General features: G+C 44.5%; 1 protein-coding gene across 3 annotated transcripts in view; it reads right to left on the bottom strand.

Annotated features, from left to right (window-relative positions):
• Window positions 1–350: 350 nt before the first annotated feature.
• LAYN (layilin) overlaps window positions 351–25092 on the bottom strand; it is a 50330-nt gene continuing 25588 nt past the window's right edge. For 2 of the 3 annotated variants that reach the window (XM_073585132.1, XM_073585134.1), the window contains 5 exons: window positions 18092–18249; window positions 10642–10686; window positions 8676–8750; window positions 4345–4441; window positions 351–1354 (listed from right to left, as the gene is read on the bottom strand). In XM_073585132.1, coding sequence (XP_073441233.1) covers window positions 991–1354; window positions 4345–4441; window positions 8676–8750; window positions 10642–10686; window positions 18092–18249 — 739 coding nt within the window. In that variant the 3' untranslated portion in view covers window positions 351–990. The remainder of the gene's footprint in view (window positions 1355–4344; window positions 4442–8675; window positions 8751–10641; window positions 10687–18091; window positions 18250–25092) is intronic. The other variant, XM_073585133.1, reaches the window with a different exon arrangement.

Here is a 25092-nt window from a genome sequence, read left to right as displayed (position 1 = left end):
AAAACATCAGCCAGAAAGCATTAGTACTGAGATGTGGTCTGTGGTCCCTACCTGCAGAACCACTCCTTTATTGAGGGTGTCTTGATCATTGTCAATAATTTCCATCTGTTGTCTATTCCATTTGCACAACAGCATGTGAAATTGAGTGTCAATCTGTGTTGCTTCGAAAGTGGACAGTTTGATTTCACAGTAGTTTGATTTACTTGGAGTTATACTCTGTTGTTTAAGTGTTCCCTTTATTTTTTTGAGCAGTGTATAATCAGTATTTTTAGAGTTCCACCCCCTATTTCTCCTAGAGGGAGGGAACCAGTGCAAAAGCCACGCCCCCAAGGAACTGCATTCTTGCGAAGTCCATCACTCATAGAAAGGCCATAGAGGGGGAAATTTATATAAAGACCCTATTATCCTGGATTGCAAAACATGACACCAAAAACAGTGGCCAGTTCCAAAATCAATAAAGGGAGATGATTACCAGGATGAAGCTGATATGATAATGGCATAAGCAAAACATTATGATCAACCTTATTTGCAGAGAGGAAAATGCATATTTATATTTCCATCATACAGAAGGATTCATACAATTGTGTCAGCAAATTGCTATATTAACCAAAAAAACAAATATATGACAGGGTTTGCGTAATTTTGCCATGTCCGGGGACTTCATTGAGGTAGTTTGGATCAGATCTCCGAGGGGACAACGTGCAAAAAAAAAATGAGAACTACAACCTATTTGCAGGGGGCAAAAATTTTTTTTTCCTTTGTCAATGCCGCCATCTAGTGGTAAAATGAGTAATTGCATATAAATTTGCAAGTTGAGAAAATAAATCAAAATCGCATCATTATGGTTTTTTTAAAGGTTTGGCCATGAAAATCCATTGTATAATTTTATCTGCATCACGTACTTATTCCACCACAAGCAATCTTCCTAATTTTATTTACATGGAAACCTTCCTTACAAATATGATTTCCTCAGTCCATTGAGTGTTTGATTTAATAGCCATAGATTTCGTTCTCTACCCAGCCGGACTCTGTGCTTTTTCCGTATCTGTCATGGCTGAGCTCATAGAGTTCATTGGTGACAAATCCGCTTTCCGTGCTGGCCAGAGTGATGAATCCGCTCTCCGAATGATGTCCTGCGATGTTATCGTAATCGCCCGAGAGATTGTCGGGAGGTGACGTTTCTCCGGCGAGACCTCGGAAGGACGTGTTTCGGATATCTGGTCTTGTGCCTGCTAAATCAGCGTCCGTCTGCTTCTTAATGACATTGTAGATTTCCAGGTTTGGGCTGTTGCGCCGGTTTGGAGATAACCAGAAGCTCGGCTCCTTCACGGAGGTTTCATTTCGGTGTTGTTTCCTTCAAGAAAATCAAACAATTAGTAATGACCGTGTTTTTTGGATTATAAGACACTCTGGATCATAAGACACACCCCCAAATTTTGAGGAGAAAAATATGAAATTTTTTTTTTTTTAATAAAATGGTGGCGCTTCTTCTAATCCATACGTCTTATTGCTTACTGGGGGTGGTGGCTGCGGTGAAGCGGGGTCTCAGAGTCGCTACTGGAGGAGGCAGGAGTGGGGTGATGCTGCAGGCCGGGATGAGGCATGAGGGGGTGTCCGATGTGCAGTGCGCTGCTGCGGGTGTCCTCGGCGGTGCTGCTGGGGTGCCTGGTGGTGCTGAGGGGATGTCCGGCGGTGCTGCGAGGGGCTATGCTGACATTTCGTGAAAGACCAGAGTCCCCCGCAATTCCGTGGTTTCCTGTGCGGTGGACTCCAAGAAAATGACCGCCGGGGGGTGGCGCATGTGCAGATGGAGATCTCGACATCAAGATCTCGGGAGATGAAATTTCAGTGCTGAAATCTCATCTCCCGAGATCTTGATGCCGAGATCTCCATCTGCGCATGCCCTGCCTCCTGGCGGCCATTTTCCTGGAGTCCACCGCACAGGAGACCACGGAACTGCAGGGAGCTCTGGCCTTTCATGAAATGTCGGCAGAGCCCCCCAAAGAACCGGAGACCCCAGCAGCACCGCCGGAGACCCCAGCAGCACCGCCGAGCACCCCCTCATCCCAGCCTGCAGCAACAATACCGATAAGGTACAGTATATATGCGTTATAAGATGCACTCCCATTTCCCCAAAAAATTTTTGGGTAAAAAAGTGCATCTTATAATGCGTAAAATACAGTAATGCTAAATAAAACAAGTATTTTGCAAATGCTGCAGTCACCAAGTTGGCATGCTTCAGACGAGCTCATGAAAAATCATCCGATTTGCATCCAGAAAACTCAGACGAAATGTATCCGTATTGTCGTCCGTATTCCATCGGCGTGTCCCGTTTCTTACATCTGTATGTATTTATACATCAACAGTTTAACCCCTTAACACCCAATGACGTGCAGTGCCCGTCATAGGTCGCCTCCCCCTGTTCAGCACCAGGGCCTGCACATGACAGCTGATTTGAACAGCTGACATGTGCCCCTAAACAGCCGCTAGTAGAATCGCAATTCACCCGTGGCTGTTAACTTGTTAAATGCCGCTGTCAGTCTCTGATGGTGTCATTTAATGTGCACGTGCCAGAAGCACGTCACAAATCACGCCCATCGTCGCCTGTGTCAAATGACCACAAGTTGCCGATGGGTTGGCATGACAATCCGGGGTCTGCAGGAGACCCTGTGGTTGTCATTGCCGAATTGCTATGAGCGCCACCCTGTGGTTGGCGCTCATAGCAAGTAAGCTTTTCTGCTATGTGCAGCACAAGCGATCGGATGATCACAGCTTCTAGTCTCCCATGAAGACTGGAGTGGGGTGATGCTGCAGGCCGCAGGCTGGGATGAGGGGGTGTTCCGATGTATGACGCACCGCTGCGGGTGTCTGTTTCTGCTGCGGGTGTCTCCGGTGCTGCTGTGGGTGTTAGAGCTGAGATCTCATCTCCCAAGATCTTAGTGCCGATATCTCGATATATCGCATGCGCCGCCCCTGGAGACCATTTTCCCGGCGTCCACCACATAAGAAGCCATGGAGCTGTGGGGGCTCTGGCCTTTCACAAAATGTCGGATGTCGGCAGAGCCCCTGCAGCACCAGAGACACCCGCAGCTGCACTGGACCCCCCCCGCTGCACCGCCGGGCACCCGCAGCCCCGCCTGTCACCCCCTCATCCCAGCCTGCGGCCTGCAGCAACGGTATCGGTAAGGTATATCCGCATTATAAGACGCACCCCCATTTCCCCCCAAAATTTTTTGGAAAAAAAGTACGTCTTATAATCCGAGAAATACAGTATTTGGTACCGCTGCTTACAGAATCGCCCAATTTATCAATATATAAAAATAATTAATCCGATCGGTAAACAGTGTAACGCGAAAAACTCAAAATGCCAGAATTATGTTTTTTGGTCGCCGCAACATTGCATTAAAATGTAACAATGGTCGATGAAAAGATCGTATCTGCACCAAAATGGTATCAATAAAAACGTCAGCGCGGTGCGCAAAAATTAAGCCCTCACCCAACCCAAGATCATGAAAAATGGAGACGCTATGGGTCTCAGAAAATTTTTTTTTGACAGGTCAGATTTAGCATTTAATGAACATGGTTAAAAAAAAGACACAAAAAACAATTGTGGAATAGCAATTTTTTTTTTAATTTCACCGCACTCGGATTGATTTTTTTCCCCGTTTTCCAGTAGACTATTTGCTAAAACCAATGGTATTATTCAAAGGTACAACTCGTCCTGCAAACAACAAGTCCTCACTTGGCCATATGGACTGATAAATAAAAAAGTTGCAAAAACGGAAATACTCCTGGTTCTTAAGGGGTTAAAATGGACACGATCAAATACAATTTCCCGGGTTAATAACTGTAATCTATCCATAAAAATCTGTTGCAACACAGATGATCCTAATGGGATCCGATTTTTTTTTTACGCGCCGATAGAATAGACGAGTGTCATCTGAATGTGAAAAAAAAACAGACAAGCCAAGCACACGTCTGTAAAATACGGTCATCTGAACAAGCCCTTAAAATCGGTTCCGTTTATCTGAATGGGATTGTTGCAGATCAGGACCGTTGTTCTGCCATAAAATCTGCAGTGTGTGAATTCACGCCCATGTGCGAACACCCTGTGTATTGTCATCTGCATTTTTCTGCACCAACATACTCTGTAGTAGCCAGATCTGATTGTTGCAATTTTGCTGCATTTTCTCCTTTATCTGTTTTTGGGGTAGCAGGGTTTTTTAACAAAATTAGCAGATTTGACTACGGAGAAGGGGTTGTTTGCTGCAGACTTCTTTTGGCATCGTAAAAATTCGTAGAATATATTCACATGGACATAGATAAAAAAAGAGTAAATCTCACCTCCTCTCTATGATGCAGCAGCACAATACTCCGAGGAATATCATCAGCAGCGTCAGCACCGGGATGGTGGCAATCAGGATGAAATGCACATTGGACTCTAAAATAATGCCACAAGTTATTCTATGTGAGTGCCCCCCAAATTCAGCACTCCATATACCCCAGAGATACTCCATCTAGAACTTTATATAGCTTTTTTCCTGACCTACCTTCCCCATAAACACTCTACTCATGCCTTAATGCTGACTGACCCATGTCGGCGGTTTATCTCCTGAGTGCAGAGGATCGGCATGTTGACTGTTAACATGTCCAACCCATCTTTCCCCCAACATTTACCTATGAAGGAAAATCAAGACACCCCAATACACAATAGATGGTCGTCCAGTCCTGCTCTGAATTGTACAGCGACCTTAAAGGGTAACGTAACCTTTTTTTTATATATCGTGTATATATTTTAGATCCTTAAATACCTGGATCCCAAGACTCCCACTGATTGCTCAATCTGCCAGGAAGAAGGGCTTTAGGCCGGGGTCACACTGGCGAGGAATATGGCGGAGTGAGAGGCGCTAAATGCCCGCATTAGACACGGACCAATGATTCTCTATGGGGTCCCTCGCACCAGCCGTATAATTCTCGTCCGTATTCTACGGTCCGTGCCAATCGCAGCATGCTGCGATTGTCAGCGTACTACGCCCGTAGTACACCAATGCAAGTCTATGGGTGCGCAAAAAATACGGATTACACACGGACCACACATGTGACTTGCGAGAAATACGCACCAGGTGTCTTTTAGCAAAGCCGGCAATTCAGTGCGCTATACAGTAAACTCACACTGACAGGTTTACTAAAGAAACAAAAGAATAGATATATACACATAGAATACATAGAATGCATATATATATATATATGCATTCTATGTGTCTATATCTATTCTTTGGTTTCTGTTAGAAACCCTGTCATAGGGCTCCATTATATGCCCATTTTGCAAGCCTGCGAGAAAATCTCGCCATACGGATGCCATACGGATTACATACGGATGCTTACATGCGCAAAATACGTGACCACACCTTGATTACGGATGACATACGGAGCACTGTTTAGGGGCCATTCATCCGTATTACGCCTGTAAACTACGGACCGTATTTTGCGTCGGTTAGTGTGACCCCGGCCTAATTCCTGCACTCGCACAGTGATGTCCTGTGACTTTCTATTAAGCCTGTGCATTGCTGTGAGTGATCTCGTGTAGGAGATGGCTTGACCTGTGGTTTGAGCCATTAGGGGGGTCTAAGGACCCAGATTCCCAGCTGATCTACAGGACATTTAAGGGGCTGTATACCTCCAAACTATGCTGGATCCAGCAGGACGTTCCTGGATTTGGGAAGCTGTCCCATTGTCCAGGGAAGTTGGTAGCATATCCTGATATCAGCTGCAGAGCGGGAAGCCGAAAGTCTGAGCCGTCTCAGGTTTGGTGATGTCACATGATGATGGGGTCACAGTGGGGATATCATGCAGTGCGGAAAGGCTTAAAAAGGGTATCATACTGTTTGAGAACACTAAATGGCTTCACTAGAGGTACTATTTCTGTGTGGGTGCACAAAAAAAAAAGACTGGATGGGGTTAGCGTAAAAAAAAATAAATGCAGTATATGTAACTGTCACGATAATATAAATATTCCGTATTCTGAGTATACTTCCAGAGCTTTCCACTGCTTTACTGGGACACACACATGCTGCCCTACCCCCATTAGGTACTGTATGTATATAGTTCACACACAAAGCCCCTTGCAGACATGCAGCTGCATGGCCCCCTCAGTGTGCCTGCGTAATTCTATACCACTCTTCCCCCATCCCTCAAGAATGTGTTGTGACTGAGCAGCCCCCTCCGCCGTGTGTGAAAGCACATGGCCATTTCCTTGTCTTAGTTCAGTGTTCATGTAAGATCAAAAAAATTACTGGAGCAGAAGAGCCATAAAAACACAAAACTTATATTTCTGGCATCTACAACAGTAGAACCACCACCCAGTGAGTTTTCTAGATTCCAGCATCAGCAGAATCCAACAAATGGATTTCTGCTTAACCAGGTTATACTTCCACTCCATGTTTAGATTTAATGGAAAGCTGACTTCAGAACAAGATCGATGATAATCCCGCCGTCGCTCAACGAGGTTTCCAGCCAGAGATATGAAATTAATAAGGTGTTTGTAAGTTTTCAGTCCTTGTGAAGAGGGGAGTGCATTCCATAGCTCCGCCCACCCCATGAGGTCATCCGGGGGGAGACCCTAAGTTTTGGGCAAGGGTATAAAACTCAGAGGCCCAGACAAGGAGGATGCCTTTTGCCCGAGGATCCAGCCAGGAGAGGCTGTGCATTGTGACCTGAGTAATTGGGAAGGTTCCCCTCCCCCCACCAACCATCTCCCACATGGCTTGCCAATAACTGAACTATGTAAGTCTTCACTTTAATCCCTTTTGTTTTATAATTGTCTGTACATACACTCACTGGCCACTTTATTAGGTACACCTGTCCAACTGTGTGTTAAGACTTAATTTCTAATCTGCCAATCACATGGCGGCAACTCAGTGCATTTAGGCATGTAGACATGGTCAAGACAATCTCCTGCAGTTCAAACCGAGCATCAGTATGGGGAAGAAAGGTGATTTGAGTGCCTTTGAACGTGGCATGATTGTTGGTGCCAGAAGGGCTGGTCTGAGTATTTCAGAAACTGCTGATCTACTGGGATTTTCACGCACAACCATCTCTAGGGTTTACAGAGAATGGTCCGAAAAAGAAAAAAAATCCAGTGAGCGGCAGTTCTGTGGCCGGAAATGCCTTGTTGATGCCAGAGTTCAGAGGAGAATGGGCAGACTGGTTCGAGCTGATAGAAAGGCAACAGTGACTCAAATTGCCACCCGTTACAACCAAGGTAGGCAGAAGAGCATCTCTGAACGCACAGTGCGTCGAACTTTGAGGCAGATGGGCTACAGCAGCAGAAGACCACACCGGGTACCACTCCTCTCAGCTAAGAACAGGAAACTGAGGCTACAATTTGCACAAGCTCATCGAAATTGGACAGTAGAAGATTGGAAAAACGTTGCCTGGTCTGATGAGTCTCGATTTCTGCTGCGACATTCGGATGGTAGGGTCAGAATTTGGCGTAAACAACATGAAAGCATGGATCCATCCTGCCTTGTATCAACGGTTCAGGCTGGTGGTGGTGGTGTCATGGTGTGGGGAATTTTTTCTTGGCACTCTTTGGGCCCCTTGGTACCAATTGAGCATCGTTGCAACGCCACAGCCTACCTGAGTATTGTTGCTGACCATGTCCATCCCTTTATGACCACAATGTACCCAACATCTGATGGCTACTTTCAGCAGGATAATGCGCCATGTCATAAAGCTCGAATCATCTCAGATTGGTTTCTTGAACATGACAATGAGTTCACTGTACTCAAATGGCCTCCTCAGTCACCAGATCTCAATCCAATAGAGCATCTTTGGGATGTGGTGGAACGGGAGATTCGCATCAGGGATGTGCAGCCGACAAATCTGCGCCAACTGTGTGATGCCATCATGTCAATATGGTCCAAAATCTCTGAGGAATGCTTCCAGCACCTTGTTGAATCTCTGCCACGAAGAATTGAGGCAGTTCTGAAGGCAAAAGGGGGTCCAACCCGTTACTAGCATGGTGTACCTAATAAAGTGGCCAGTGAGTGTATTGTAATTGTCTAATTTTGTAACATCTTTTTATACTTTTGTAAACACTGCCTATTCTTTTTGGAGTAAAATCTAATACTTTACTAGCTTTGTTCTCCTTGCTCTAAATGTACCGCCACGACCTCTGAACTAAGTCAACCCTACTGATTGGTTTGGCTCCTGACCCATTATTCATCATAAAATCTGGAGCAGGTGGCAGCAAAGTGTTCTGGGATTTGGGGAGACCCAGGCAGTGATGGAAGGAGATTTTTGAAGTGCATTTCCCACCAGTGGAGACCGGGAATAGTTAAATCGCCCTCACTGCAGCATACCCAATAGCCAGTACACAGCAAGGTGGCCCTGCTGGCGACTACTTACGTATCCTAGGTGCAGTTCCCTGACTGACCTGAGGGTAAGGGGGGCGCCAGAGAGCTGCAAGTTCCAAACCATAACTGGAAAGCAGGATAAAATAAATTCCCTGAGGAAGAACTGGGGGCAACCAAACTTCCCCAGATCATGACAGTGACTTTTTTCTATCTTTTACATGTGAGAGGTGCAGGGCTGAGTTACATCAAAAAGGTTAAAAAAGTTTAGTTACACTTTAGCTTTCTCCTATTTATTGACTCAGGACACCCCTCGCTCACCTTCCGCATCTTTGGCCGTCTGATTGACGTTCTTTATGGAAACATCCGGCGGTCGGCTGGCAACGGCTTCTACATCTTAAACAAAATGCAATAATAATAATCAAAATTTAATAATAATCTATCAGCAATCTCGTCTTACAGATGTGCACCGTGTATGTCTACAATAAGAGCAGCGAGGAGAGGATCCTGGTGTGCGGCATCGCCTGCCTGGTCAGACCCGGCACAAGGTGCAACACCGTGTATTAGTTATCTGTTAATTACACAAACCCCAAACATCTACACTGGGGAAAATGAGAATTTGATACATTGCCGATTTTCCAAGTTTTCCCACCTACAAAGAATGGAGAGGTCTGTAATTTTTATCGTAGGTGTACTTTAATTGTGACAGAATCTAAAAATAAATCAAGAAAATCACATTGTATGATTTTTACATAATTAAATTGCATTTTATTGCTTGAAATAAGTATTTGATCACCAACCAACCAGTAAGAATTCTGGCTCTCACAGACCTGTTAGTTTTCTTGAAGAAGCCTCCTACTCTGCACTCGTTACCTGTATTAAGTGCACCTGTTTGAACTGGTTACCTGTTTAAAAGACACCTGCTCACACACTCAGTCAATTACACTCCAACCTCTCCACTATGGCCAACACGAAAGAACTGTCTAAGGACACTGGGGACAAAATTGTAGACCTGCACAAGGCTTGGATGGGCTACAGGACAATAGGCAAGCTGCTTGGTGGTGACAAGGCAACAACTGTTGGCACAATTATTAAAGAACGGAAGAAACACAATATGACTGTCACTCTTCCTCGGTCTTTTGCATTGTGGGGTAAGGATGATTCTGAGAACGGTCAGGAATCAGCCCAGAGCTACACGAGAGGACCTGTCAGTGACCTGAAGAGAGCTGGGACCACAGTCTCAAACATTACCATTAGTAACACCACACTGCGCCATCATGGATTAAAATCCTGCAGGGCATGCAAGATCACCCCTGCTTATGCCAGCACATGTGCAGGCCCGTTTGACGTTTACCAATGACCATCTGGATGATCGAAAGGAGGCATGGGAGAAGGTCATGTGGTCAGATGAGACCAAAACAGAACTTTTTGGTATCAACTCCACTTGCTGTGTTTGGAGGAAATGAAGGATGAGAACAACCCCAAGAACACCGTCCCAACCGTGAAGCATGGTGAGGAAACATCATACTTTGGGGTGCTTTTCTGCAAAGGGTGCAGGATGACTGCACCATATTGAAGCTAGGATGGATGGGGTCATGTATAGTGAGATTTTGGCCAACAACCTCCTTCCCTCAGTACGAGCATTTAAGTAGGGTCGTGGCTGGGTCTTCCAGCATAACAATGACCCAAAACACAGAGCCAGGGCAACTAAGGAGTGACTCCATAAGAACATTTCAAGGTCCTGGAGTGGCCTAGCCAGTCTCCATACCTAAACCCAATAGAAAATCTTTGGAAGAAGTTGAAACTCAATATTATCCAGCGACAGGCCCCAAAACTGAAAGATCTGGAGATCTGTATGGAGGAGCGGGCCAAAATTCCTCCTGCAGTGTGTGCAAACCTGGTCAAGATCTACAGGAAATGTCTGACCTCTGTAATTGCAAACCAAATATTACGTTCTGTTTTTCTATTGTATCAAATACTTATTTCATGCAATAATATGCAAATTAGTTATGTAAAAATCATTCAATGGGATTTTCTGGGTTTTATTTTTAGATTCTGTCTCTCACAGGTGAAGTGCACCTACGATGAAAATTACAGACCTCTCCATTCTTTATAGGTGGGGAAACTTGCAAAATCATCAGAGTATCAAATACTTATTTTCTCCACTCTAAGTTTTCTAGTAATGAACCCTCTAAAGCAAATAAGTATCCAATCTGTAGGTTCCCATATACCCATATACCCTGGACAACTTTTGCAGCTGACGTGGCATTACTACTTAGTTACTTACCGGTGTGCGGCCCGTTTCGTGATGGGGGACTCGTTGACTTCACTGCTAAGTAAAAGAAAAATGTTAAAATCAGATCTAATATAATTTTATGTCTCTATATAATAATGTAATGAGAGTGCAAATGGCCACAAAATTAAAGGGCTACTTCCAACTTAAAAATGGTGGCAAGTGTTCATAGAATCATAGAATCGTAGAGTTGGAAGGGAACTCCTGGGCCATCTGGTCCAACCCCCTGCTCAAAGCAGGATTCGCTAAATCATACCAGTCAGATGTCTGTCCAGCCTCTGTTTGAAGACTTCCATTGAAGGAGAACTCACCACTTCTCGTGGCAGCTTGTTCCACTCATTGATCACTCTAACTGTCAAAAAGTTTTTTCTAATATCTAATCTGTGTCTCCTCCCATTCAGTTTCATCCCATTGCTTCTAGTCTTTCCTTGTGCAAATGAGAATAAAGTTGATCCTTCTACAATGTGACAGCCCTTTATATATTTGTAGACAGCTATTAAGTCTCCTCTCAGTCTTCGCTTTTGCAAACTAAACAATCCCAAATCCTGCAACCTTTCCTCATAAGACAGGGTTTGCAGACCGATCACCATTCTGGTTGCTTTTTTCTGAACTTGCTCCAGTTTGTTGATGTCTTTTTTAAAATGTAGTGCCCAAAACTGGACACAATATTCCAGATGAGGTCTGACCAAAGAGGAGTAGAGGGAAATAATGACTTCACGTGATCTAGACTGTATGCTTCTGTTAATACATCCTAGAATTGCATTTGCCTTTTTTGCTGCTGCATCACACTGTTGACTCATATTCAGTCTGTGATCTATTAGTATACCCAAATCTTTTTCACATGTGCTGTTGCTTAGGCCTATTCCTCCCATTCTGTATATGCTTTTTTCATTTTTATTGCCCAGATGTAGTACTTTGCATTTTTCCCTGCTAAAAACCATTCTGTTAGTTGCTGCCCACTTCTCCAGTATATTTATATCTTTTTGAATCCTCTCTCTCTCTTGTCTAGTATTAGCTATCCCTCCTAGCTTTGTGTCATCAGCAAATTTAATCAGTTTACCCTCAATTCCTTCATCTAAATCGTTGATAAAGATGTTGAACAATACAGGGCCCAGGACAGAGCCCTGTGGTACCTCACTTGAGACATTCTTCCAACTGGATGTGCAGCCATTTACGGCCACTCTTTGGGTCCGATCACTAAGCCAGTTATGAATCCACCTAACAGTTGCCTTGTCCATTCCATACTTAGTCATTTTTTCAATAAGGATTGTATGAGATACTTTGTCAAATGCTTTGCTGAAGTCAAGATATACTATATCTACAGCATTTCCTTGATCCACCCAATCAGTGATTCCGTCATAGAAGGAAATTAAGTTAGTCTGACATGACTTATTAGTTACAAACCCATGCTGACTCTGTTTAATCACTTCATTCTTATCCAGGTACTGACATACATGTTGTTTAATAATTTGTTCAAAGATCTTTCCTGGTATAGAAGTCAGACTATAGCCTATAGTTGCCTGGGTCTACCTTCTTCCCCTTTTTGAAGATAGGAACAACATTTGCTCTTCTCCAGTCTTCTGGGACTTCTCCTGTTCTCCAAGAATTTTCAAAGATTATGGAGAGGGGTTAAAAAATTTCTTCTGCTATCTCCTTCAGTACTCTGGGGTGTAATTCATCTGGACCTGGAGACTTGAATTCATTTAGGTTAGCTAAGTGTTTCCTCACTATCTTTCTGTTTATAGATATCCTGGATTCTTCTATTCCCTTAATAGGACAGTGAAGAACAGTTGATGTTACATTTCCTTTCTGAGAGAAAACAGATGCAAAACAGGAATTTAAAAGTTCGGCCTTCTCAACATCCTGTCTTACCATTTCATCATTTTCATCCTGTAAAAATCCTATAGCATCTTTGACTTTTCTTTTACTTTTGACATATCCCCAAAATCCTTTATTATTGCTTTTGACATCTCTTGCAAGCCTCAATTCATTGTCAGCTTTAGATAATCTGATTTGTGCCCTGCAGGTTCTGCAGACAGCATTATATTCTTCTTTAGATATGCCTCCCTCTTTCCATTTTATGAACATTTTTTTCTTCCTTTTTAGCATGTGCTTAGGTTCTGTGTTCATCCATCCTGGCTTCCTTAAATGCTTCCTATTCTTCCCTCTTTTTGGAATTGTTAACAATTGTGCTTTGAGAATTTCATTTTTCAAGATTTCCCATCCTTCCTGGACATTTTTGTCTTTAAGGATATCCAGCCATTGGATCCCTCCAATTCTCTTTCTGAATCCTTTAAAATCTGCCTTTCTGAAATCTAACCTTGATGTCTGAGTCTTCACAGGTCTTCCTCCTCTAGTTATCCAAAATTTAAAATAGCGTGGTCGCTACCTCCTAGGGTCCCAGCCACTTTTACCTCCTCAACCATTTCCTCCTTGTTTATAGGATTAGATCCAAGGTAGCAGTTCCCCTTGTTTTCTCCCCTACCTTTTGGAAGATAAAGTTGTCAGCAAGAGAGGATAAGAATTTCCTTGACCTGTTAGTTTTGCCTGAGAGAGATTCCCAACAAATGTCTGGATAGTTGAAATCTCCCATGACAACTATGTCATATTTTTTGGAGAACTTGGCCATTTGATGCATAAAGAGTTCATCCATATCTTCAGCTTGCACAGGCGGCCTGTAGTAAATGCCTACAATGGTGTCCTTTCCATTGTTCTGTCCTTGTATTCTTACCCAAACAGTTTCCACAGAACTCCCAGTCTCTGAAGCTTCAATCTCTGTGCAGATATACGCGTTTCTAACATACAATGCGACACCTCCTCCTCGTTTATCAAGTCTGTTTCTTGCAAATAAGTTGTATCATCCCACCAAGTTTCAGTGATTCCAATGACATCATATTTCTTTTCCTGTGTTAGTAATTCCAATTCTCCTTGTTTGTTGCCCATGCTTTGTGCATTAGTATAGAAACATTTTAGTTTGTGACTGGTTTCTCTTTCTCCAATATTTTTATTAATTAGATTCTTTTGTCTTTGTTCTTCCTTTCCACTTCTAATAGCAGAGTTCTCAATAGCATTTGTCAGGTGTATGGCTTTTTCTGGTCTTTTGCTTCCCTTCCCATGTTGTTCTAGTTTAAACTCTCCTTACAAGTGTAGCAAGGCGACTTCCAAATACATGTTTTCCAGTCTTCGTAAGGTGCACCCCATCTCTAGCAAGTAGTCCATCGTAAAGGTAATTCACTCCGTGATCCATAAATCCAAATTGTTGCTGACGGCACCATCGACGTAGCCAGTTGTTCACCTGCAGAATCTTATTCCACCACCTTGTTCCATGGCCATCCACTGGGAGGATGGAAGAGAAGACCACCTGCGCTCCCAGTTCTTTCACTTTCTTGCCTAAGTCTTCAAAGTCTCTGCAGATGGTTTCCAGGTCGTTTCTTGCGGTGTCATTTGTCCCCACATGTAGTAGCAGGAATGGGTAGTCATCTGTAGGTCTGAAGAGTTCTGATATCCTGTCAGACACATCTTTAATTTTTGCACCTGGAAGACAGCACATTTCTCTTGAAGTTATATCCGGTCTGCAGATAGCGGCCTCTGTTCCTCTCTACAGGGAATCCCCCATGACCACCACTCTCCGTTTCTTCTTCACAACATTTTTCTTTCTCCATCCAGGAGGACTCTGAGGGCATACAAGGTTGCTGTTTGTGGGCTTGAACTGATCCTGAGACTAAAAGGGGCACAACGCTGATCTAACACTACCAGCACCACCTGGCTGTGCAGTGATAGGGAACCCAGTGCTATATCAGCATTGCAGGATGTATGGGGGGGGGTCACAGTCTTTGGACCCCTCTGATCATAAACTGATGACATTTCTTAGCCATCAAATTATAATATGAGAATATCCATCTCAGAAAGTTTAGTGAATCCTGCATTGAGCAGGTGGTTGGACACGATGACCCTGGAGGTCCCTTCCAAATCTGACATTCTAGGATTCTATGTTTCAGTTAACCCCTTAGCGGCCACCGACACGCCTTTTAACGTCGGCAGTTAAGGGTACTTAAATCACAGAGCAGCTTTTTAATGGTGCTAAGGTTTAAGGTTATAGCGCCCCTCAGCGTCGGAATTTCACCCCAGAGAACATGATTTTGGTCGGTTTTTACCGACCCAGATGTTGTGATCGCCGTTATTAACGGTATAAGAAAAAAAAAGTCTGATTTTCCATTTAATTTCTCTCTCCTCTGATGAGATCGCACATCAGAGGAGAGAAATAGGGTCCCCAAATCACTCCCTTGGTACCTCTGATGTCCGTGCCTACCCTCTTGAAGTCCCCCAGGCTGCCGGCGTCTTCTTCCGGGAGAAAATGGCGGGCGCATGCGCAGTGCGCCCGCCGAGATCTGCCGGTTGGCGCCTGGCAACAATAGATTTTTCCTATGGGTTCATTTTGATCACTGTGATAGACGCCATCACAATGATCAAAAAAGAAAATAGTAAATAAAACCCCCCTTTATCACCCCCTTAGTTAGGAAAAATAATAAAATAAAAAAATGTCTTTCTATTTTCCCATTAGGGTTAGAGTTGGGCTAAAGTGAGTTGGGCTAAAGTTAGCGTTAGAGTTGGGGCTAAAGTTAGGGTTAGGGTTGGGGCTAAAGTTAGGGTTTGGGCTAGGGTTAGGGTTTGGATTAGGGTTCGGGTTGGGATTAGGGTTAGGTTAGGCTTGTGGTTAGGGTTATGGTTAGGGTTGGGATTAGGGTCAGGGGTATGTTGGGGTTAGGGTTGTGGTTAGGGTTATGGTTAGGGTTGGGATTAGGTTTAGGGGTGTGTTGGGGTTAGGGTTGGAGTTAGAATTTGGGGCTTTCCACAGTTTGGGCACATCAGGGGCTCTCCAAATACGACATGGCATCCGATCTCAATTCCAGCCAATTCTGCATTGAAAAAGTCAAACGGCGCTCATTCCCTTCCGAGCTCTGCCATGCACCCAAATAGTGGTTTACCCCCACATATGGGGTATCAGCGTACTCACGACAAATTGCACAATAACTTTTGGGGTCCTGTTTCCCTTGGGAAAATAAAAATTGGGGGTGAAAAGATCATTTTTGGGGAAAAAATGATTTTTTAATTGTACGGATGTAAGTTATAAACTTCTGTGAAGCCCTTTGGGGGTTCAAAGTTCTCACCACATATCTAGATAAGTTCTTTGGGGGGTCTAGTTTCCAAAATGGTGTCACTTTGTGGGGGGTTTCCACTGTTTAGGCACATCAGAGGCTCTCCAAACATGACATGGCGTCCGATCTAAATTCCAGCCAATTTTGCGTTGAAAAAGTCAAACGGCGCTCCTTCCCTTCCGAGCTCTCTGCCATGCGCCGAAACAGTGGTTCCCCCCCACATATAAGGTATCAGCGTACTCAGGACAAATTGCACAATAACTTTTATGGTCCAATTTCTCCTGTTACCCTTGGTAAAGTAAAAAAAATTGGACCTGAAGTAATTTTTTTGTGAAAAAAAGTAATGCCCGTTCTTTTTAAACATTCAAAAAATTCCTGTGAAGCACCTGAAGGGTTAATAAACTTCTTGAATGTGGTTTTGAGTTACGTCAGGGGTGCAGTTTTTAGAATGGTGTCACTTTTGGGTATTTTCTATCATATAGACCCCTCAAAGTGACTTCAAATGTGATGTGGTCCCTAAAAAAAATGGTGTAAAAATGAGAAATCGCAGGTCAACTTTTAACCCCTATAATTTCCTAAGGTCGGGGTCACACTGCGTTATAGGCAGTCCGTTGACGGACTGCGTTACACCGCTGCCATTGAGCCCCAATGTCGGGCACATCGCGACTCATGCCGTAAAGCAGCACGCGTTCGCGATGTGCTGTCATTCGCTGACGAAGCCTCGGACGCGGCCTGCAGCGTCTGAGCTCCGTCACCGCTAGCGCAGATGAATCATCTGTGCTAGTACAGATGATTCATCTGCGCTAGCGGGTATAGCATAACGCGATCGCGTTTTGCTATATTGTTAGCAGCCCGTCAACGCTATGCGTTGAAAGCGCTGCTAAAACGTGATGTGAACCCAGCCTAACAAAAAAAATTTTGGTTCCAAATTGTGCTGATGTAAAGTAGACATGTGGGAAATGATGTTTATTACATATTTTGTGTGACATATCTCTCTGATTTAAGGGTATAAAAATTAAAAGTTTAAAAATTGCTAAATTTTTTAAATTTTCACCATATTTCCGTTTTCTTCAGAAATAAACGCAAGTCATATCGAATAAATTTTACCACTAACATGAAGCACAATATGTCACGAAAAAACAGTCTCAGAATCAGTGGAACCATTAAAGTGTTCCAGAGTTATAACCTCATAAAGTGACAGTGGTCAGAATTGTAAAAATTGTTTTGGTCATTAAGTAGTAAATTCGCTCTGTCACTAAGGGGTTAAAATTAGTTATTTTGGGTTGTCTTTTTCTCTTCTATGACAAGAGATGACTGACTACCCTAAAATTTCTTTCAGGAATGCTCAAATTTGACTTGAATAAATTTGGTCTGAATCGAATGCCCTGATCGCCGTAAAAAGGCATTTATTATGCTCTAAAGTGTTTCCAGACCCCCAATGTATAATAAACAGAGGGAAATAAAGGGGTTTCAAAAACACATATTACTCACCTGTCCGTGGCCCTCCCTTGATTCCTTGCGCCGATACAGCTCCCTGGTCCTCTGCTTCCGTCTTGGGTTCTTCCCATGGAGGAACCCAAAACTGATGTGGAGGACCAGGAGAAGCTACGGCGATATAAGAAGTCAAGTGAGGGCCATGGACAGATGAGTATAATGTGTTTTTGTTTTTTTAACCCCTTCCCAGCACTCGAAAGAATTCAGCAAAATGGCAGCCGCCCGACGTTAGTAAGAACCAAATTGTGAAAATATCGGGATTCATCAGGCTCTAAAATCTCCAGGAAATTTGTAACGAATTACAGATTAATTTGCTCATCTACAGCCATCCTGCAACTTCACATCTTGTTCTCCATTTCTCGCCAACTTTTAGAAAGGTGAGTTACATCCTATCCACTGGACCTCCATCTCCCTCTTTCTTTCCTGGTCACAGGACCACATCAAAGAGGAGGCGTCCTGTTGCTCCATGAAAGTCCGTGACCCTTATGAAGATGGCCAAATGCAGAGCAGCGCTCGGCTACCTTCAGGTGTCACCTGGATCAGAGACCTGACCGGCCAGCCCCACCATTCACTAACACCTCGACAGGCATGGAACCAGCGGATAATAGGTGACTCAAGTCCATTATTCTGGCATTGGGTCCAATGGATAGGCATTGATTTGGTTAGGCTGGAATACCCCTTCAATTCACAGCTAAATTTGGAAGCCTGTAGGGAATTCTGGGAGTTGTAGTTTTCTTAAAACATGGAGGGAGACTCATTGATCAAAGAATTGATGAAGAGATGAAAGCTCCGACCTTCTGAATATTTACAGATGAAATTATTCTTCATGTTGCATCGGTCGTCATTCCACTGGAACATGTACCGTCCGCCAACACCAGGGGAAGCAAATGGCTGGTAGTACATGACCACGCACACCTCGCTGCCGCACGATGGCTCGTCTGCGTACCAATTCCTGCCAAAAGATATATTAAAAACAATTACAAAGAGCAATAATGATGCCAGGAAAGTAACATTCCCCTCACCTGAGGAGCGCATGGATCATACACTGGCTAGGCCTCGTTTACCAAAACCATCCATTGTCTTTGTTGTCCATAGCAATCAATCAGAGCTCAGCTTTCATTTCTCAAACAGCTCTGGTAAAATGAAAGCTGTGCTGTGATTGGTTGCTATGGCCAACATGATGTCCATCATTTCACTGGAAAAAAAAATGAAGGAATCTATGGCAAAGCTCCGAATGTAGAGGATATTCACTGAATAATGAGTTACCGTTATTCTGAGAAAGGTCTTGGCGGTGTGGTTTAATAGGCCAGTTAACAGGACAAGTGTTGGGACCAACAGCATCTGGTGGGTCTGACCTGTCCTGGGCCTCAAGAGGTGCTCCAAATAGTTTTTCTGATTCGTAATGTCTTATTCCTCATGTGCAGGGCACTGAAGTGACTTAGGTATCCATGGTTACGACCACTCAGACAGTGACAGTTAGTTAGTTGTTATTGGCTTAACCATGGATACCTAAGCTTCTGCAATGCCCTGCACATGGGGTAAGCAACATAGAGAATCAGAAAAACTATACTACATTTTGTAATTTGAGTTATTTGCTATTATTATTTTTACACCTACTACATTTTGGGATAGGATTTTGGAGATGGGAATATTCCTTTTGGCTATAACTCAGTTTCATAGGAGATTTGTAATTTTACAATACACGACAATATTATACTGTTGCAATGTTTTATAAAAGAGATCGCAGGTTCAAGTCCCCTAGATGGAACTAATATAAAATGGGAGAAAAAAAAATAATATAAAAGATCTAATCACCCTACTTTACTGGGAATGTTATTTAAATCGAAAAAACTAAAAAACATTTCCAGATTTGGTATCACCGTGTACGTAACCGTAGAAAATAATACAATATTATAATATTTGTCCAAGAACGCTGTTTGGATTAATATTGATTCTGTATGGTTGAATGTCCAGTCCCAGAACATGGAGTCCGGGAGTTTCTGCTAAGGGGATGAATTATCATGGCTGACTGAATTCTAGGATATTATGATTTAGCAGATTCACAAATTACAAAAACAGATGAATGCTGAAAAAGTGTCCTTGAGTTATCAGGCAACTAGGACAATGTTTTTAGAAAGTAAATAGCCGAAAATAAGCCTAGCTGATTAAGGGGAAAGAATGGTCATGGTATCCTTCATGACAGGAGAAATAGGTTATCTTTGTAAAGCATGGGCATACTGTGTGGTCCTTCATAGCGAAAGGAACCCCCATACTGATTCTTCTTCTAGAGGACCACATTTAGGAGAACACTTTTCGATGTAGTTTTCAGGTCGTCTCAAAGAGGTTACACCATATTTTAGACCCTGTGGTTGGGAAACTGAATTATTCCATACACGTGTCCCTCTTCATCCTATGCCAAGACAATTAAAGAAAAAAAAAAAGAATCTACTCAATTCTAAGTCTACAGACCACAGCCGGGAACCAAAGGCCATCAATCTCCAACAAGGTGGACTAGGCTGTAGGATTATATCAATTCTTATAAATTGGACCCTATTACCCAATTGATTGGCTCTAAAGTCGGCTCCATCTGGAAATTTCTTTTGCGTTAGTGGCCACTTATTTTATCAAGGCCTGAGTCTACAAGAAATGTTCTAGTAGTCAGGTGGGCCATCATGACCCTCGTGAAATCACTCGATCTCTACATGATCATAGTCACTCTTTGGTCAAACACCTGAAGCTATCGGAGAGGAGTCCTATCTATTTGAAACCCTTCATAGCTCTTTAGAATCAATTTGACACATCCGAGTATGGACCGTGATACTGCACACAAACCGCTGGCCGCGGGTCTCCTGACCTGAACTCAACAACCACATAGGTGTATGTAAAGAAGTGACAGAGGCCGTCATATGCTTCCCTCTCTTTGGACGTTGTTCACATTTAATGCGTGCAGTTCCAGAGCGTTTATAAATGTTAATGTGTTTGTGTACTGTAATGTGTATGCACTTGATATGTATTGTTTATAAGATTAAGGACAGTATAGGATAGTAGTGAGGATTAGAATAGTGGGGTACACTAGAGGCAGGGAATAAGAGTATTAGAGTAGATATGTTAGCATAGGAGTTTTCCAGAATAGGAGGAGTTACAGAAAGTGAAGTGCAGAACAGTGAAGACACTTCCTGGTTAGTGAGCAGAGCTCGGCAACCTTGCCCAAGGCAAGGAGTGCAGATGCCGCAGCGAGCATGGACAGTCGGACAGCTGTGGGGATAGAGTTTCTTCAGCAAGAAGGGGCCCTAGGCTGAGTGACGTGCAGGCGGTCTGGCGTGCAGGCGGTCACCAGCTTAAATGGAACCAACCCAAAGAGGATCTGAGGTCTACGACCGAGGCAGATGAAGCTGAGATGGCAAGCCTTGCACCTTTTCCTCAAGAAGCTGGACAAGGGAATGGTAGGCAGCTGGTGGGCCTAAAGGCATGGATGGGACAGGGATTGTCCAGAAAGAGCAGTGATTGCCAGGACGGGACAGAGATTGCTAAGGCAGGACAGAGATTGCCCGGATGGAGCAGAGATTGCTAAGACAGGACAGAGATTGTCCGGGAAAAGCAGAGATTGCTAGGAAGACAGGGAAGTCTTAAGGTACTGTCACACTTAGCGATGTACCAGCGATCCCGACCAGCGATATGACGCGGTCAGGATCGCTGGTACATCGCTAAGTGGTCGCTAGTGAGCTGCCACATAGGCAGATCTCACTAGCGACATCGCTGGGGACGGGGGTCGCTACTTACCTGTCACACCAGGCGATCCTGCGTCCTCCCGCCCGGCTCCACGCGTCGCTCGTCCTCACAGCAGGAAGCGCCACAGGAAGCTGACGACGAGAAACAGTCCTGAACGTTCTCGCGCGATCAGCGATAACCAGCGGGGGAGCGGTCGGAGGTAAGTATCAGACACAGAGATATCGCTAGCAATATCGCTATAACGTCACTAGTTATAGCGATATTGCTAGCGATATCTCTTAGTGTGACATGCCCTTTAGGAATGTCACTCTGTACACACTGTGCCGCCTGTGCCCCTATTGAAAACCCTGCTGATGAGTAAAGTTAATCTGTTAGGAATGGACACTGTCTCTGGAGTTGTTTATGGAGCTTGTGGATCCAGAGCTGGATTGACAGGAGCAGAGGGGACTCTGACAATAAATGTGAGCGTTCTGTTGGGCACGTTGCACGTACAGCAGAAGGGATATTATGTTTCATCTGTGGGGCGCCAGGGTGTGGGAACACTACAGCTTGTTGCCACAACTACCACCCTGGCTGCCTTACATGTATGGTGTATGAGGCTGTCAAGCTCGCGTTAAGAGACCCGCTGCCGGTTTAGGCATTATGGTCACTACTGGAACCAAAAAACGTGAATGTGTCAAACCGACCTTAGGAACATGTTCACGTATGCCAAAATCCATGCAACATCCACCATGTCTCGGACATGGACAACTTTATTGAAGAGACAAATGCCCCAAAAGTATGCAAGCTAATAGATATCCACATGAAATATGGCCACAACTCATCAAGTACGCCAGTCAGAAACATTGATAGAGGCCACAGGCTTGATCACGTAGTAATATGGCTGCATACATTTTACACACCAAACAATTCTTGTAACATAGAATAGAAGACACATTATTATCCATTTTCCACACAATCTGTATCCAGCAAGAACAGAGATCACAGCTGTATACACGCTGCATTCACTGATCATCATTCGTAGTGCCGAGTCGGCACGCTCTCACACGGGACCCCGCTTCATTATTTGACACGTGTGGAATGTCCTGCCGTTAGATTCTACGTCTCTGGTATCAGCCAAACAGTTTATGTCTGGAGTTCACCGTCATCTGCCAGGTGTGATATGTAATGTGCAAATGTCAAAGTGCAGAGAGGTCAGCAGAATGGGGTCACCAAGGTTTGAGGAGAATTCAGCCTTGTGACATGGAATTTACCAGATGGATACCAGTTGTTTTATATGTGTATATAATGAAGTATAATTTACCATTGTATAGATTTACTGTAGATCTTGGAGGGGTCACTGGTTTTACCTGTGGGGACAACCGAGCTGGTGTAGATACCATTTGTTAGGCATCGGGATCCTGCTGCTGCACAGTGAGAATCCCGAGCCCTGCCCCCGGCGGTCTCCCATTCCTCCCCAGCCGCAGAGGAGGTTGCTCAGCAAATTCGTCGGTCCTGGCACTTTGCCCAGACCACCTCCGTGGGTTTGCTTGCTGCTGCCACCTCTGGCACAGCTATGGCAATGCAGGCTGCAAAGCAGCAAGATTCTCCAGGGACTAAGTCCTCCCATTGGAGATCGAAGGTCACGTGCTCAGGTCCTGCTCCTGTTCGGATTGGCCCATCCGAGAAGCCAGGAAGGTCCCGGACGCTTGCGGCTATAAAAGGTTCGCATGGCCACTCGGCTATGCGCTAGGATAAGACTGTATTTACAGACTATGTGGAGTGAGTGATGTATGCACGTATGAATGTCTCTGCTGACTGACTCATTATGAAACCCCTACCCTTGGACGCATGTGTTGTGCAGCCTAGCCTGCTAGCGCCCAGGGCTAGGTGTAGGTAGGGCAGAGTCGGAGTCAGGCATTAGTCCCCATCAGTGACTCGGCACGCCACAGTGCACGTGCTCCACACTCCGTAGCCAGCGTCTATAGCGGCATTGACGGCAGCGACACCGTGCGCTCAGAGGGCCTAGAGGAACTCTAACTCCGTGTCCTTGGGGTAGAGTTCTGTGGCCGCTTTCTGTGCGCTTTTTGGCCGGGCTCTGTGAGCTAAACAGGCTCCGGTATTTGCGTTCAGCAGCTGTGCGGCTCTGTGAGTCAACAGAGTTCGCTCCTGTTCACACTGGGTGACGTAACCCACGTGTGACTGTTTTCACGCCGCTCTATTCTTCCGCCATTACCTAGCAGCAGTGTACCACCTCTGCACGGTGGACCCCGGGCTGCGAACGCACCTACTATTATTTATAATTTGGTGCGTTCCGCCAGCCCTAACACCATTATAGGCTAAGCAATGGTCCCTGAGAAGAGGGCATGAACATTAGCTTTGCTCCAGGAGGAAGAGAGTGGGCTCTCTACTACCACCTATTGGACGTAGTCATCCTGTAAGTCAATGTCTCACCCTTTAAGAAGCCTTGTTACATGACCTGGGATATTTAGCTAAATGAAAGTGGTTTTCTGAGGTTATATATTTACCCACTGTCCTCAAAATGGGTCTTCAATGCACCATCAGTGGTGTCACGCTCTCACCTGGAGCTCTGCTCATCTCTGCTGCCTTACTGCTCCTGTCCTTCTGGGAAGGATATCTGTTTCTGTCTCCTAGGTCACACATACACCCCGGGGCTCTTAAAGGGCCAACACATGACAAAGCTCTTCATCATCAGCAATGATATATTCCCCTATGCCTCTTTAGGACCCTCTTACCCATTTCCCTCGTCCTGAGCTACAGGGTTCCAGTATGGTACACAGGTGTTTTGCTTTTTTGACTAGTCCGTTACTGATCGGGTTTCCTTCCTGACTTCACCTTTCTCCTGCCTTCTATGGCTTTTGCCTGTCCACCAATGAGGTACAACTCCTCCTGTCTTGTCCCTGGCTGTCTGACTACACTTGCCATCTTCTGCTTTGGTCCCGTACATTGGGATAATCTGGTTAAAACCTGGAAATCCCTTAGTTTCCGCTCCTCATATTTTTTCCCCAGTCACGTACACATGGGGCCAAAATTCTCTGAAGAAGGCCTTGTGTCGGGTGTGTCTTGAATTCCACTGTTTGGCAGAAGACATCCAAACACTGTAGGCACCGCATTCACCTGACTGTTACTGATTGGAAAGGCCTAAAATCTTTTCGATTCCTTAACCGAGAAAGATTTAGCCAAGAGGGTGTAACAGTCTATGTGCCCTACAAAAGATGCCAAATGGGGGAGGCACCTGCTGGAAACAACATGGGATTAAAGGAAAAACAGATTAGAGAAGGGACAGCTCAGCTTGGATTCATTTTTTTGCACATTTTCTGTTTAGAGTCTTATTAAATCTTTGTGCATATGAGATGTGGAGTATACTGTACGAGTGCATAAGTGTATATGACATGTGAAGTATATTGTGTGTAATGTGTATTGTTAGGAGTGGCGGAATGCACTAAATAAAAAATATAAATAAAGTGCGTTCGCCACTCGGGGTCCACCGTGCAGTAGATGTTTAAACCGCTGCTAGGTGGTGGCAGAGCAATTAGGCGGTAGTGTGCACAGGGCTAGATATCACCCAGGTGCACAAAAGCAATCTCTGTTGAACTCACAGAGCTGCTAATACAAATAATAAATATAACTGCACTGAGCCTGTTAGAGGCACAGAGACTCAGCGGCACATAAGCGGTAAATGGTCACCAGAGTAGTTCAAGATGACGACACTACATCCGCCAAGACCTACCGTAAACACTCGTGTGCACAGTGTTGCAACTGAGAGCGCACACTAAAGCTGCTACAGCAGCGCGGCGTGGGACTTGCCGCAAGATAACACCGCAGTAACGCAGGCGCGATGTTGGACACTAGCAGGTGTGCTTGTGGAGCAATGGCGCGCTGGCGCTAATACTGGCTATAACTCATTCCCTCACACAGAGGTAATATCATAGGAATGGGGTTTCAAATGAGTCATTCATCACATCATGCATCCATCAACATACACACAGCAGCAAGTATGACTATACTAGCGCATGGCGGAACAGCCATGCACACTTTTTTATAGCAAACGGGACCTTCCGTAAGT

This window comes from Dendrobates tinctorius, unplaced genomic scaffold (genome assembly GCF_039654945.1).
Source record: "Dendrobates tinctorius isolate UK_male_01 unplaced genomic scaffold, ASM3965494v1 ptg000086l, whole genome shotgun sequence".
Taxonomy (NCBI): domain Eukaryota; kingdom Metazoa; phylum Chordata; class Amphibia; order Anura; family Dendrobatidae; genus Dendrobates; species Dendrobates tinctorius.
This window is presented reverse-complemented; position numbering and strand designations above follow the sequence as displayed.